This window comes from Uloborus diversus, chromosome 6 (assembly GCF_026930045.1).
Source record: "Uloborus diversus isolate 005 chromosome 6, Udiv.v.3.1, whole genome shotgun sequence".
Classification (NCBI taxonomy): domain Eukaryota; kingdom Metazoa; phylum Arthropoda; class Arachnida; order Araneae; family Uloboridae; genus Uloborus; species Uloborus diversus.
In genome coordinates this window covers 21,444,981-21,459,601 of record NC_072736.1, presented here as the reverse complement: position 1 = coordinate 21,459,601, position 14,621 = coordinate 21,444,981, and the positions used below count along the sequence as shown (strand labels likewise).

General features: G+C 35.1%; 1 protein-coding gene across 1 annotated transcript in view; it reads right to left on the bottom strand.

Moving 5' to 3' along the window:
• Positions 1–14,621, bottom strand: part of LOC129224112 (CCR4-NOT transcription complex subunit 7-like) — a 33,605-nt gene that overhangs the window by 11,654 nt on the left and 7,330 nt on the right. The window contains exon 4 of the mRNA XM_054858521.1: positions 1,598–1,759. Within this exon, the coding sequence (XP_054714496.1) occupies positions 1,598–1,759 (162 nt within the window). The remainder of the gene's footprint in view (positions 1–1,597; positions 1,760–14,621) is intronic.

Genomic DNA, 14,621 nt, shown 5'->3' with positions numbered 1-14,621 from the left:
AGAGAGAGTGGTAAGATTGGGGCAAGGCCTTGAATCAGTTACCACTAATTTCTATAAAAATCCTTTGTGAAAAAAAAAATGCATATCTTTGGTGCCAATCAATAGCAGTTGCAATTCAAGTAACTTCATAAAAGTATTATTTTTAAGCTTGAGGTTTTATTTCATTCATTATTATTTTTTCCTGAATGAGCATAGTTAGATAAGATGTATCAAAACAATATGATCATTTCTCTAATTACTTTAGGGAACATTTTGTATAACTGTTCAATTATGTTTTATAACCATTTTCTTAGGGTCGAATAGGTCCCAAGACATGGTAATGAATCTTCGGGTTACACTGGGAGGAACTTTTCAAAAAAAAAAAGCCAAAAAAAAAGCCACTTAAACTGAATTTTTCATTTAAGTAGTTTTGAAGTTTGTAATAATGCAAGAAATCCCTATATTTTCACTGAACACAGGGATTTCTAAACAAATTATTACAAATGTAAAGACATCATTTCCATAATTAATTAGGGTTCCCACTTCAAAATGGAAATCAAAAAGAAGCACTTAAAAACACACTTTTTCTTCAATTTCATGGATTTTTTATATACTTGCTTAAATCATAGCATTTATTTTCAGAGTTAATGTATTATCGTCTCTTTATACCTGGTTCTCGAATATTCCAGTAACAAATGGAAAATTACAGACAAATTTTAATAGAATAAAATTTAAAAACTAAGACAACAGCAAAAACAAATTTTGAGAATAAAAAAGGAAGTTTAAAGCTTAATGCAGATTTGTAATTGTTAAACAAAGGATCCAAGAACAATCTACGGTAGTTTTTCAATCCGGTGCAGGAGGACACAGACTAGAATTTTAGGTCTGTTTAAAAACGCAAATTGCAGACAGGAAAAATGGTTATTTATGAGATTGCTTAAAAATGCTTGCTTAATGAATTTTGGCGAGAAATGTGAAACAAATCAACTTATTTGCTGAGTTTCAGTTTTTACAAATGGAAACAAAAGAAAACAGAAATTGCATGCAAGGAAAGCTTTTTGAAAATTATTGATAATTAATTTTGAAAAAAAAAAAAAGAAATTATTAACAACCTTAATAATTCATTAAGGAACCTTAGTAAGTCACTGAAATGTCAAATTTCATCAACAATGGATTTGAAAGAGTAGAAAAAGAGATGACTGGAAAAAATTGAGATAATTTTACATTTTAAAGACTTGCTTTAAAAATCAAAATTACAGCACCTTGTCAAAATAATAAAGCATTTCTATTCAAAATAAAGCACTTTAAAGCATTTTTAAGGACCTATGGGTTAACCTACCCTGTTAACAAAAAGAAAGGGGGAGGGGGGACATCCAGTACCAACCCCTGGCATTCATTTTAATTTTGACGCCTTGATATCCAATTATGTTTTTTGCAAAAACAAATTACGAAAAAACCCTTCTCGCTCCTACAAATTACTAATAAGTTCAATGAAATGATACTGGTTGTAGATATCTGATCAAGAAGGCAAAAAAAGTATCAAAATCAGGTGTTCAAAGAGCAATTAAGTTCATCAACTGCAAGATTGATTTCGGTTTTGAGACAACAAAATAATTACCTATGAAAAGACAACCACTTTACATTATCCATTAGAACTACACCTGATGACATGAGTAATTCCGCAAATTCTATAGGATCAATTCCTTCTTCATCATGTTTCTTAAATTGGATTCCTGAACTTGTCAGAAGATCTATAGAATCTTGGGCATACATATCCTCCCTAAAGAACAATTTAGCACATAATTAAAAAATATATATAAATAAATCATACAGAAATTCAAACACTTCTTTAACAAATTAAACCAGGGATGACCATTGGCCAACCCGCGGCACACTAGCCACTGTGCAAGGGGCAAAATTCAGTGAAACATGGCAGCCATGTTGCACCAGAGTTTAACCCATTAAGCGCCAAAGCTCCCATTGCGGGAACATCTACTTAAAATTTTTTTTCTCTAAAGAAATCCAAGTTATTTATAAAAAATACCTTCTATGTGAATTTTAACAAAACGGTGTATATTATTAAAAAAAAATCAGTAAAAAATTTGAATTTTATACATTTTTCTACATTTTTTCAAAAAACAGATCTTTGCTTTTTTTACAAAAATGTAAAAAAACTAAAAAAAAACTAAATTATTGGATTCTTAATTTGTTTCAAGTGCTCTGCATATTTAAAGCAAATATTCTAACAAACAACATGCGAAAAACCCGGAATGAAACGATTAGTTTAAAGCAATGCTAGAAGCGCTCAAAGTTTTTGCTCCCGGAACGGGAGCTTTGGCGGGGACCGGTAGTATTCTTCCTTTTTTATGTGCGAGGGCTTACAATGAAGAAAGAAATGCTGCTAGGCAGAAAGGAACAACCTACGTTACGAAGCACGTGTACTTCTTTCGGGTCTTTCGAAAAAGGATTCTTGGAACTATGTTTTGTTAATGTTTCCACTATTCTCAAGATAGTTTGACTGATAAGAGAGAATATACTAAAAGACTGCCCATTCTGTAAAAGTACGTTAACAAATGAAGGAGTGTGTTTCGAATCCGTTCAAACTCTGAGAACTTCAGTGTGTAAAATGGAAGGATAAAATAGTATGTTTAGCTTCGAATTTTGAGACAGAAGCTCCCTTAGTAATTGTCAAAAGATGGTATTCTGAAGAAAAAAGAGAATGAATTTGCCTCAACACCGCCTTTAATTTCCTCATATAATAAAAATATGGGTGGTATGGTCTCTTAGATCAATGTCTAAGTACATACAGGCCTCGCATCAAAAGAAAAAGATGGTGGTGGCCTTTTTTTTTACGAATACACGAAATATGGCTGTGGTAGCAGCCTGGAGAATGCACAAAAAGTTCCAGGGGGAAATGACGCAACTAACATTTTTAAGGGATATAACTATAGCTTCAATGAAAAGTTCAAAGGAAGATTACGTAAATCCCCAGTCAGGGCCTTGCGAACCAGTAAACTCTACTGTAAGTTTTGATGAAGTAAAATATTTTATTATAAGCGCGAAAAAACAATCTCGATGTAAATAGTGTAAAAAGAACACTTTAACTCAGCGTAAAAAATGAAATGTAATGCTGCATCAATACTGTACCGGATTTTTCCAAAAAAAGAAAGTTGATGATGAATAAATTCAGTAATTTTTTTTTATTTATATTTATAGTTTGTTTACTTTTAGTGCTTCTCTTTTTGCTTGAAATGCAAATGAAATATAGCTCCCATTTTGGAATAGATTATGCACACATATACCTATGTACGTAATTTTTGTGATGGATTTCTATATTTCTTCATAAAAGAACAAGAATATAATAATTTGAGACGCGGCTCTTTCAAAACGCGATCGGAAAAAAGAAATAGAAACGAAACCGAACGCGGTAGAAACGCAGTTGAGTCAGCGGATGTTTCCCCCCTTCAAAAGCGCCAAAGCTCCCACTACGGGAACAACCTATAATTTCTAAATGGTTGCAGTTTTTTTGAAAATTTCAACTGCACTGTCCTATTAATATGTATCTTTTATAAAAATAGTAAATTTTTCTAGATTTTTTTATGTAGTTTATATAGCGGCGTTTAATGGGTTAAGCTGAGTTCAAACATTCTTTCATCTTAGTTAAAAACTACATTCAGCCATGACATCTTAATGCCAATAATGCAATTATTGGGGGGAAACATAATGCCTATTAAGACAAAGTATTGTTGAACTTAATGATAATTTAAACTTTGTCAGCCAAAATTTATAAAAAGATGAGGTTCAATATTACCATGCTTGCTTTCTCTCTCAAATAATGCATTTTTTCTTTTTTGATCATAAAAGCAAAAATACCTTGCTTTAATTTTTGTAATTTACAAAGTGTTTTTGCATTTTGTGAAAAATGCCACCTGTGTTGCACTGAGTTAAAAACAACAATGAACACGAAAACAACATTTTTGCATCAGAAATTTCAATTGGCGCAGACTGTGGTCCCTGTATGGCTGCCAAAAAAATACTTTTCCTGAAAAAAACTAGTCTAAGGTATTTTTTGCAGACTCAGGAATGAAACTCTTACATCAACAAGAAAAATACAATACATCAGTTTAAAAGATCCCGTAAATGATCAAAATTTAACTAAATTAATGAGGAAAGTTTTTCATTATCTATCAAATTTCTTTTTCTTTAAAAAAAACCACTGGAAAATTACTTAAACAAATTCTGAAATCAATAATGTGAATACTAAGGGTAAAATATCTAAAAATTGTACATGCAGCCTTGTTCATTTTTTAATTCAAAAAAGGACCATATATTTGTTAATTTATCAACATGTTTAAAAACGTAAAAAACATATAGGGTTGGTTTTTTTTTCTTCTGAAATAAAAAGATAGAAAATAAACAGTTCAAAAATTCATTCAACAGCTTTTTTGTAAACCAAAGAACAAAACATGATCAGAAGACTTAATTACAAATAAGAACATAATTCTGGGTAGAAATAAGATTCCTATATACCAAGATAAATGCATTCACACAATTAAAGTTAGAGATATTTAAAAGAAGCCTATACATTTTGTTTTAAGTCTTTCTTGAGAAAATACACAAAAAAAAGCTGCCACAATTACATTACTTTAACATTATCTACTTTTCCTCTTTGTAACATAACAAACAATAACATATTGAACATGACTCAGAACAGAAAAGAAAATCTGCTATTTGAGTAAAAATCACATTATCAACAAATAATTGAGGCAGTGAGAAATGAAGGGATTCAATGTCAAAATTAAAAATTTGGAGATAACCAGTACAAATGGAAGGTGAACTTCTTCTCTGTGTTGATGCAGGGGATAGTAAGTAGCCCTGGTAGGTTCTGCTACAGCGTGATTTCGAAAAAAATTTCAATGAAAGCCTACCTAGGACTGGAGCTAAATACGTTTTAGGGTAGTTCTCAAAAGGTGGGAACAAAAACACTTTTGAGCCATTTTTAAATTTTTGGAATTTGAAATCAATTTTGCTTTTATTGCAAAGTATGTACACCTAGAACATCATACACAAACATAAAAAGACAGCAGGTATTTATAAAAATCAATAAATAGCAAATTTAATGATCAGTCTGTAGTAGTGATGGGCATAATCGAGATCTTTTGATAATCGAGATCTCGGGAATCGAGTACTTCTGATAATCGAGTGATTGATAATCGAGATCTTTTCAAGTCGATCACTCGAGTGATTGATAATCGAGATCTTTTGAATTCGAGAACTCGAGCAATTGACTTCTCGAGATCTTTGGAATCGAGTACTCGAGCGATTGACTTCTCGAGATCTTTGGAATCGAGTACTCGAGCGATTGACTTCTCGAGATCTTTGGAATCGAGTACTCGAGCAATGAACTTCTCGAGATCTTTTAAATCGAGATCTCGAGATGTTTTAAATCGAGATCTCGAGATGTTTTTAATCGAGATCTCGAGATGTTTCAAATCGAGATCTCGAGACGTTTGAATCGAGTACTCAAGTACCTCATTTTCTGAGCTTTTCCAGAATTGATTAGACTTCTACAGGGGCGCCCCACTATAAGGGGGAGGGGGCATGATGCGGCCTGCGCCATTGGCCGGTTTTTTCAGAGTGTTTTTTATCTCATTTTCAGGTGGGGTGGGGGCATGGCGCAGCCTGTGCCATTAAAATTTTTAGGGCTGGATTTTTGAGAGGGTTCTTTAAATCTCATTTTCGGGAGGAGGTGGGGGGTCCATGGCGCTGCCTGCGAAACCGAAATTTCTATAAAAGTGGTTTTTTGAGAGGGTTTTTTAAATCGCATTTTGGGAGGGGGGGAGCTCTTTCTAGACGGATGCTCCGTAACATTTGAGAGGGTGCACCATCGCCCTGCGAAGGGGGGGGGGGATACCTTTGACTTTTGGAACAGTTGAATTCCCGAGTTGTATTGGCAGGGGTGTGCTCGAAATAGGAATGTGCCATCAAGCCTATCATTTAGGGGTATAATAAGGGGCGAACCCCCCTGGCTTTTAGAAGTTATTGTACTCATATAAATGAAATTCTTACTCTTATTCGGCATAATATGCAACTCGTAGGATACTCTTTAATCCCTCCTCCTCTCTTGTAAAGTTCGAAATAACGGCCTGCCCCCCTCCCCCAATTCCTTGAAAAAATCTAGTTTTTACGTTTCAGTGGGTCTAGTTTTTTTGTTGTTTTCCGATAAAATGAGCAGATACACCCTTGCCCCCTTACCCTCCGGAAAAGTTCGAAACGCAAGACTGTTTTAGGGGGTCAATTTGATAGATTTTAGTCTTCATTTAGGGGTCGCAATCCTTAGAGGATGCAGGTTCGACGAGAATCCCTGTTAGCTTGTCAGAAACTAGGAGTTCGGCATTTGGGCGACCCGGCTCGGACTAGTATAAACTTTTATAGGTTTATTGGTAGCGGCTAGAAAATTGGCAATGTGCCCTTTACTGTTGGTAGCCCTCAGGGGATGCCCCGTAGCGATTGAAATGGTATCACCCCCCTCCCCCTTTCATTTCAATTTCTGTAACGGATTGATTTCTCTTTCTTTTTTTTTTCTTTTTTTTACATTCATTTTGAGTGATTTATTCGAACGGTCATGTATTTAAGCTAATGATTCTCAGATATCACGTGGTAATTTCAAATGGTTTCGGGCACTCAAACACAAAGTTAATATTGTAAACAAGTAGGGGAATCGTTGCTCTCTCTGCGCAAAAGGACTCATTTATTCTTATTTATTGCTTTGCTTTTTTTATGTTCTTGTTATTAGTGGAATTATATTTATCTGACTGATACATGTGGAGGGCGGGTAAAATATTTCTGACTGCGTTTTCCAGCAGATTGGGATTCCCGGCGCATTGAAAGTTATAAGTGTTGCTTGAATTGCATTGAAGTTCATGATTTTTTTTTCTTTCTTGATTCGCTCTTTGTTATTTTTCTTTTTCATTCGCTGACTTGGGAAATATGTAATAACAGTATAAAATTGTAGGGAGTAAAGTTGAAATATTTCTGAGTGCATTAAAAAGAAATATGGAAGTTTGTCGTGTGGAATTAATATTAGCTTCCACTCTTTGGCCCATTTTTTTAAAAATAAAAATAACATTTTATACAGATTTTTTTTTCTTTCAAATTCCATACGTAAGATATTTATGACTTTTGCGCGTAGCATTTATTTTCGCGTGCGTAGTTGAATTTAAATGTTTTTCTTGTTTTACTCGCTTCTGTTTAAGTCATATTCCTTATATTTTCAATGTGATATTCCTTATATTTTCATAAATGTTGATTAGTATATTATTCAGTCAACTTAAAAATTTGGAGTCAATTGATGTGCTGATTTTATGAGATTTATTTATTTATTTATTTAATGTAAAGTTGAGGCAAAACTGCTGAAAATGCTCTGGCTCACGACGGTCCATTTCGGAACTTAGTTTCATAGCTGCGCTTGATTTTCCGTGCATTGGTCCTCAAAAAGGTTTAAATTGATTACCAACTTTCTCTAAAAAGCAGATTACGTATCCGGCTTTCAAATCATCCGAGACGCTCGATAACTGAACATTCGACAACAAGCAATATATTAAACAAGGATCCCCCACGATTGAGAGGGCAGGGGGAGGGGGGGGGGGTTCATGGCGCAGACCATGCCATTGAAGTTTTGAAGAGGAGAGGGTAACTTATAAGAGGGCATTTAGTCTTATTTTATGGGGCTCTCTTTCGGTTCTCCGTCGCATTTGAGAGATGAATGTCATCGCCAGGGGGGGGGGGGGGGCACCACTGCATTTTAAACACATTGCGTTTAAGCGTTTTAACATGACTGTCACAGCGTTAACAATCATTTTAAAACCTTTATCTCAACAAAGTGTGCTCTCTGAGTAACCCCATTCGAAAAAAAGCACTTGAGAAGCTATTATTTGATTCTGAAACTTTAGAGAATGACAGGGGTGTCCGTCCGTCCCTGTGAGCAATGGCACGCATCTTATGAAAATTTCTCCCTCCCCCCTCCCCCTAAGAAACAATAATCCGAAAAAGACCAAAGACCACCTTAAATTTTCAATTACACTACTGGTTACTTACTGGTTCAATATATTTTTAAGTTTAACAATTCTCAAGTTTAAACCTGCTAGTGTCGCCCAAAGACCCGCCCATATTATCGTTATCCCTCACTTTTTAATAAAAATTGAACATATTTGATCTTAATAATTGTCAAGTTCAAAACAGTATGGAAAGCGTTTCTATACCCTTTGTTTCAAGATTTCACTACCGGATCACTAAAGGGCCGGATACAGAAAACCATTTTTTGGGGGGAGAGGGGGCTCATGTTGAAGAAAGCCCCCCCCCCCCCCCCCCCCCCCCCCGCCCATGAACGAAATTCCCGTTTTTGGTACGAAAAATGTCTGAATCTGTTTGGGAGTCAATAAAGCACCAAATCGGTCAGGAATAAGGCACCTGATTGGGAATAAACGTTGCGAATTAATTTCATGAGCAATGAAACGAAGTAGTAGTTCAAATATCTACTTTGAAAAATAATTAATGAGATGAAAAGATACTGTCATCGTTGACATTTTATGCATGAAGTGTTTGAACACAATGTGTACGGATACTGTTGTCGACAGTTTAGGGTGGGGGGGACATGACCCCCATGATTTTCCCGTTGTATCCACCACTCACACAACACACACCCCTCCATAAATCCGCTCATATGATAATAAACAATTTTCGTTCGAAAAATATCGTTTGATTATTAAGGAATCTCACAATTATCGAAAATTCGACGCCAAACATTCAACTATAACCCTATTCGAATAAAGCAAGCGAAAAGCATTCATTGTATTTTAAAATCATTCCAAATCTATCCATTCCAAGAGCGAAGGCGCACCACCTATGAAGCTCTTCCCCAAGAGCAATACCCCCAAATGAGACAAAATCCCCTAAAAATTACAATCCCGCAGTTTGCGTCAAAACTCCCCCCCCCTCCCCTCTTATTTGCACCCATAGGAAGGAATTACACAAGAAGTAAACCACTTGTTTTATTAAGGAATAAGTAAATACCTTAGTGCCGAGAAGTAACATGAAATAACAAACGTTTTGTATCCCAAATATACAGAGTACTGCTGAAACGTGCTTTGGAGTTTTTAAGGTACCCTTTTTTGAACAAAATAGTAAGCTTTTGCGTGCAAGGAGCCATTCATTAGTTACGTAAGGATGATTTTGGCATTTTTTTGACCCCCCTCCCACCATGTAAAAGTATGTAAGATTTTTCAAACCGCTCCCCCTATTCTTAGGTAAGATTGATTCCATTCCGTTTTTCAAAACAATAAAATAACGAATCTAACATCACTGGGAATCGAAATTAAATTCACTATTATTAAATTAATCCTTTTTGTGTAATGAAATATTTACTACAAAATTGGAATCTAGACTGAATGTTTTTTCGACATTTTTTTTTTTTTGTGTATGATGCGATAATTATTAAAAATAAAACATGCTATGCATAGTGCCATTCTTTTATCATGTTTTACACGATTCATTCTTCGTAAAACAAATAAAAAACAGCTCATCCTAATAAGTTTTTTATTTTCCAAACGCAAATAAAATATATAATTCCCGTCAAACCACTTGACTGCACAATTTCAAATGTAAAACATCAATTGCGTGAGAATGGGTTTGAAGCTCCCCTCCCTCTCGGGACCCTTACGTAATTAATGAATGGTCCCTAAAGACATCCAATAATGTCCTTACATCCACAATCTCACTATTTTGCGTTGAAAAAAGGGTTCCTTGAAACCCCGAAACACGTGTCTGCAGTAATCTGTATAGTTGGGCTCTAAAACGTTTGTTGTTGCCTGTTACACTTGTATCATTACCTAATGGTATAGTCGAAGGTGGACGCTAGGGGAAAGACTTCCCTCAGGTTTTCAACTTAAGTATTCCACCTTTTTACTTGAAATATAATTTTAATTTTAATGCCTCTCAAGTTGGAACCTTATTAGCGCGCCCACTTCCACCAAACATATCATTAGACTACCAAAGCATCCCAAATAATCATTTGATAATCAAGCATTCGACAACATACATTCAATTATAACACTATTCGAATGAAACATCATTAACTTTTCAAAGCTAGCCCTCTGACCCCCCTAAATGACGGATCCGCCCCTGCAACTGAAACTCTTCAGAAGCAGAGGTGCCCACCCGCCCTGAGGACAAGGGCACCCCCCTCAATATCGCATAGACCACCCCACCGCCAAAAAAAAGCGAAAAATATCCCTCGAAACACTCCCCCTCCCCCCCCCTCAAAAAGGACATTCCCTAAAAAAGATTAACGTCCATTGAGAATTTCAATGGCGCAGTCTGCGCTATGACCCACCTCCCCTGTGGGCACCTCAGCTCAACCCGTCACTCCAAATTTTTCTGGGGGAAGGGTTAAAGAGTCTCAATGCATATCTTTTCGGAAGGCAACAAAAATCCTGACCATTCATAAATAAAATCATTAACTTTTCAAAGCCAGGCCTCTGACCCCCTAAATGACGGATCCACCCCTGCAATTGAATCACTTCAGAAGCAGGGGTGCCCCCTGACGTCAAGGGCGCACCCCCTCAATATCACAGAGCCCCCCAAAAAATAAGAAAAATACCCCTTAAAATACCCCTTCTCCCTAAAAATGTCAATGGCGCAGTCTGCGCCACGATCCCCACCTTCCAAGGTGGGCACCCCTGTCAGAAGTCAACTATATTGAGAGGTTCATTCGATTCTCAAATCGATCAAAAATTACACTGCTCGAGTGATTGAGATCTCGAGAACTCAATATCTCGAGAGCTTAACATCTCGAGAACTCAACATCTCGAGAAGTTCAAAGCGAGAACTCGAGCAGTTGATCGCTCGATCACTCGGAAAGGACAAACGAGAACTCGAGCAGTTGATCGCTCGAGTACTCGGAAAGTGATAATCGAGAACTCAAGCAGTCCATCGCTCGAGAACTCGGAAAGTGATAATCGAGAACTCGAGAAGTTCATCGCTCGAGAACTCGAAAAGTGATAATCGAGAACTCGAGATACGATAATCGAGAACTCATGATAATCGAGTTCTCGAATGATTTTGAATAATCGAGTGATTCGATTATGAGTACTCGATTATGCCCATCACTAGTCTGTAGGTAACAGATTTTGGACATCATAATGAAAGTTTCAGTTTTTGAACTTTTCCAATGAGAATTTATCTATTTTAAATTGTACAATGAAAAATAGAGGATTTATGAAGTACATGAATGACCTTATATACTGATCTTAAAATAAGAAAATTTTGTTATGGTTTCGTAGAATCCGAAAAAACCCCATCCATTTTGCCAGTGCAGGTGATAAAGTCGCCAAAACCGACGCTGTTAGTGAAAACCTAAATTCCTCTCTGGTAACTTTTTGCTTTTCGTACGTTGCGAGTTTTCGCCAATCGGGGTTTGCTTGGCGATTTTTGCCACCTTTGTTTACTATTCGTTACGATCAGAACTTGAGTTTCTACTGTTATTTATGTAATGTTCAATGCATAACGTATTGTGCAAAATACCAATTGATTAAAGAAATTAACATTATAATAGCCTTTTTTATTAAGGTTACAAGACAGAAGATCATATTATAATGTTGAATAAATGGAGAGAATAATCAGCGTCTAGATTGTAACGCAATTTGGACATTTTACATATATGTTTAAGAAAAATGATTTTGCTTCAAAGATACTGTATAAAAACATGAAAACACTTTTAAATGATTAATTGAATTTGAGGATTGAAAAAAACATAAATCATATATAAAATACTCAAATACAGTGAAACCTCCGAATAGCGGACAGTCAAGGAACTAGAAGTTTTGTCCGTTATTGGGAGGTGTCCGCTATTAGGAGGAACTACTTAGTTTACCTTTTTCAAAATGGGCTGTTGTTCCCTTTGTAGAACACAATCGAAACAATTGCGAAAGGTTTACTACATTTTACGTCAAGCGTAATTAATCTGTTTTTTCCTTATAAAGGTATACTGACAGCACACACTTGTCTTAAAAAGCATTTAATCAATTAAAGTAATCAATTAAAACAGTTTGACATCTCTTTTTTGCATTACCAACGGCGGCGATTCGGCAGAGCAACCCCCTTCCCCCCCACTTTTTATGGTTAATTTATTTATTTTATCTCGAGTATCACTATTGCATGATTGACAGTTGGCAATATGACCTTGAATATGAGCAAATCTTTTTCATGTCTAAAAATTAAACAACCCAACGACCACGGCGCCATAAAGCCGACTACTACCGGCGCCGGTCTGCTCAATTGCATCTCCCGAGAGCCCCATTTAGAAAAAGCGCCCAGTTTCCTCTTTTTTATCTTAACTTTTGAATAGTTATTGTGTACAAAATTCATTAAAAACGTGCGTCAATTGTTAGACTGACATCAGTTTTCACTTATCTGCTTCAATACTCTAAAAACTAGCTGTTACAAAATTATGACTTTTATTTTCTTTTACATTTTTTGCTGCTCGCAAAAAGTACCATGCCTTTTAGTTCTTTTTTTTTCTGCCCCCAACTTTTAAGCCCCAATCGCTGCCTCTGCCCATTACCACCCTTTTAATTCCAAGAAACAGTGATAAGGAAATGACCGCGGGGGGGGGGGGGGGGGGGGGTGGAATATCAGTTGTGGAGGATGAAAAGCTTTGTAAGGCAAGCAGTTACTAAGATATTCTGTGAAAAGAAAAAAACCGGAAGTGCTACGATCGCAAGGGAATTTTTTTGTGAAATAACTGTCCATTATTCGGAGTGTCCGTTATTCAGAGTGAATTACATGGAATGGCCTATATTGAGGGACTGGGACTTGCAAAAATGTCCGTTAATTAGAGGTGTCCGTTATTCGGGAGTGTCCGTTAAGGGAGGTTTCACTGTAATAGCATTGTCAAGATTGTAACTTTTGGACATACATGAAACTTCCAACTTCCTTTTTTTCTAAAAAATTTTACACAATAAATAATCTGTCTTTAATTTTTTAATTGTAGAAAATGTTCATACCCTTAATTTTCTTTTAAAATGTTTGGAAATACTTAAGAAAAATTTTTTTTTTGATGGTACATTTGCTCAGTTAATGGTTTGAAAGTCAAAAATTGTGCCTTTTAGCAAAGAAAATATTTTTTAAGGGTATTTGAAGAGCATTTTTTTTTTCATAATTTATGTCAATTCTTGTCTCTATACAGTATTATTATTTTAAACAAAAATTTTTGAGTCAATTAAAATGAAAGTTATTTGGTGTTGAAACTTCAAAGTTGAGGTCTGTGTTTGCTCCCACCTTCAGAGAACTGCACTATACTCAAAACTTGAAAATGTCCACTTACATCCCTTTGCTTCTCACTGCCTCAATTAAGCTTTTTACTTCTATATATTTTTCAACATGTTGAAAAAATTGAAGTTAGTGCCACACATTTTTTTGCTTCAAAAAATGGCACTCTTCCCAAAATGGTTGGCCACTCCTGAATTTTACAAAAAACAAGATGCGTATTAAACAATTTCATACAATTAATTCTGAATTTACTATGACTAGTTTTAGCTAATGTATCAATGAGATGAACATGAAAACCAAGCATTTATGAATTGCTAGACATTAAAAATTAATATGAATAATTGAATAAATAGTCCTTAATTGAGTATAGCTCAGAGATTTAGTAAAACAATTGATGTAATATCAAAAATGTCAAACTTTAATATTTTACCATTATATTCAACCTGGGCAAAAGTAAAAAACTCAAAAAAAAAAAAACATTCTGGTGTACAGAAACTTTTATTGAATTTTTCTGTAACGTACCGCCTGTGTATATAAAGCCATAACAGTACTTAATGTTGTCATTAATAATCTTTGGTTACATTAATTCCCAAAATTAATGAAATTAATGTCTAACAGTCAAAATATGAGTTCAAAACATAATTCTTCTGCGTCGAAATCCAAATTTCAGGACTTCTACCCCATTCAAGTATTTTGAGCAGGAAAATAGAAAATAACAATTTGTTTGGCCATAGGATACTTATTTTTCCCATCAATAAAAGATGTCCAACACAGTAACCTTAGTAAACTATTATATTATCCATACAAAAGACATTTCCCGATAATTTACTAAAAGGAAAATTGTTCAAGGATAATTTTTCTGCTGTTTCTTTTTATGTCCAGAGTAATTTGAAGTTTCTGAATGAATGATTCCTACAAAAATTTAGCACAGATTGCACCGTGAACAAAACTATCTAAAAACAAGTTTAAAAATATTACACATTTTCCCACTACTTTGTTGGATAAGAGTCAATTTTAAACAATTTGCTTTGATTTTCAACACAGTCCTGCTTTGAATGCTTTTTATTACTGGTAGAACAGAAAACGTAAAATCGGGGATCCACTGTACAGTAAAACTTTGATAAGTCGAAGTTGCAGAGAATGCAAAACAATTTTGAGTTATTGAAAATTCCGCTTACCAAATACGAAAACAAAACTACAACATAAAATGGAATACCACCACTGACACTCATTAAATTTATAATACAAGTAGAAAAGTGATAGAATAATGTGTATCAAAGATAATATTGTCACCTCAAAGCAACAGTAGGATATCT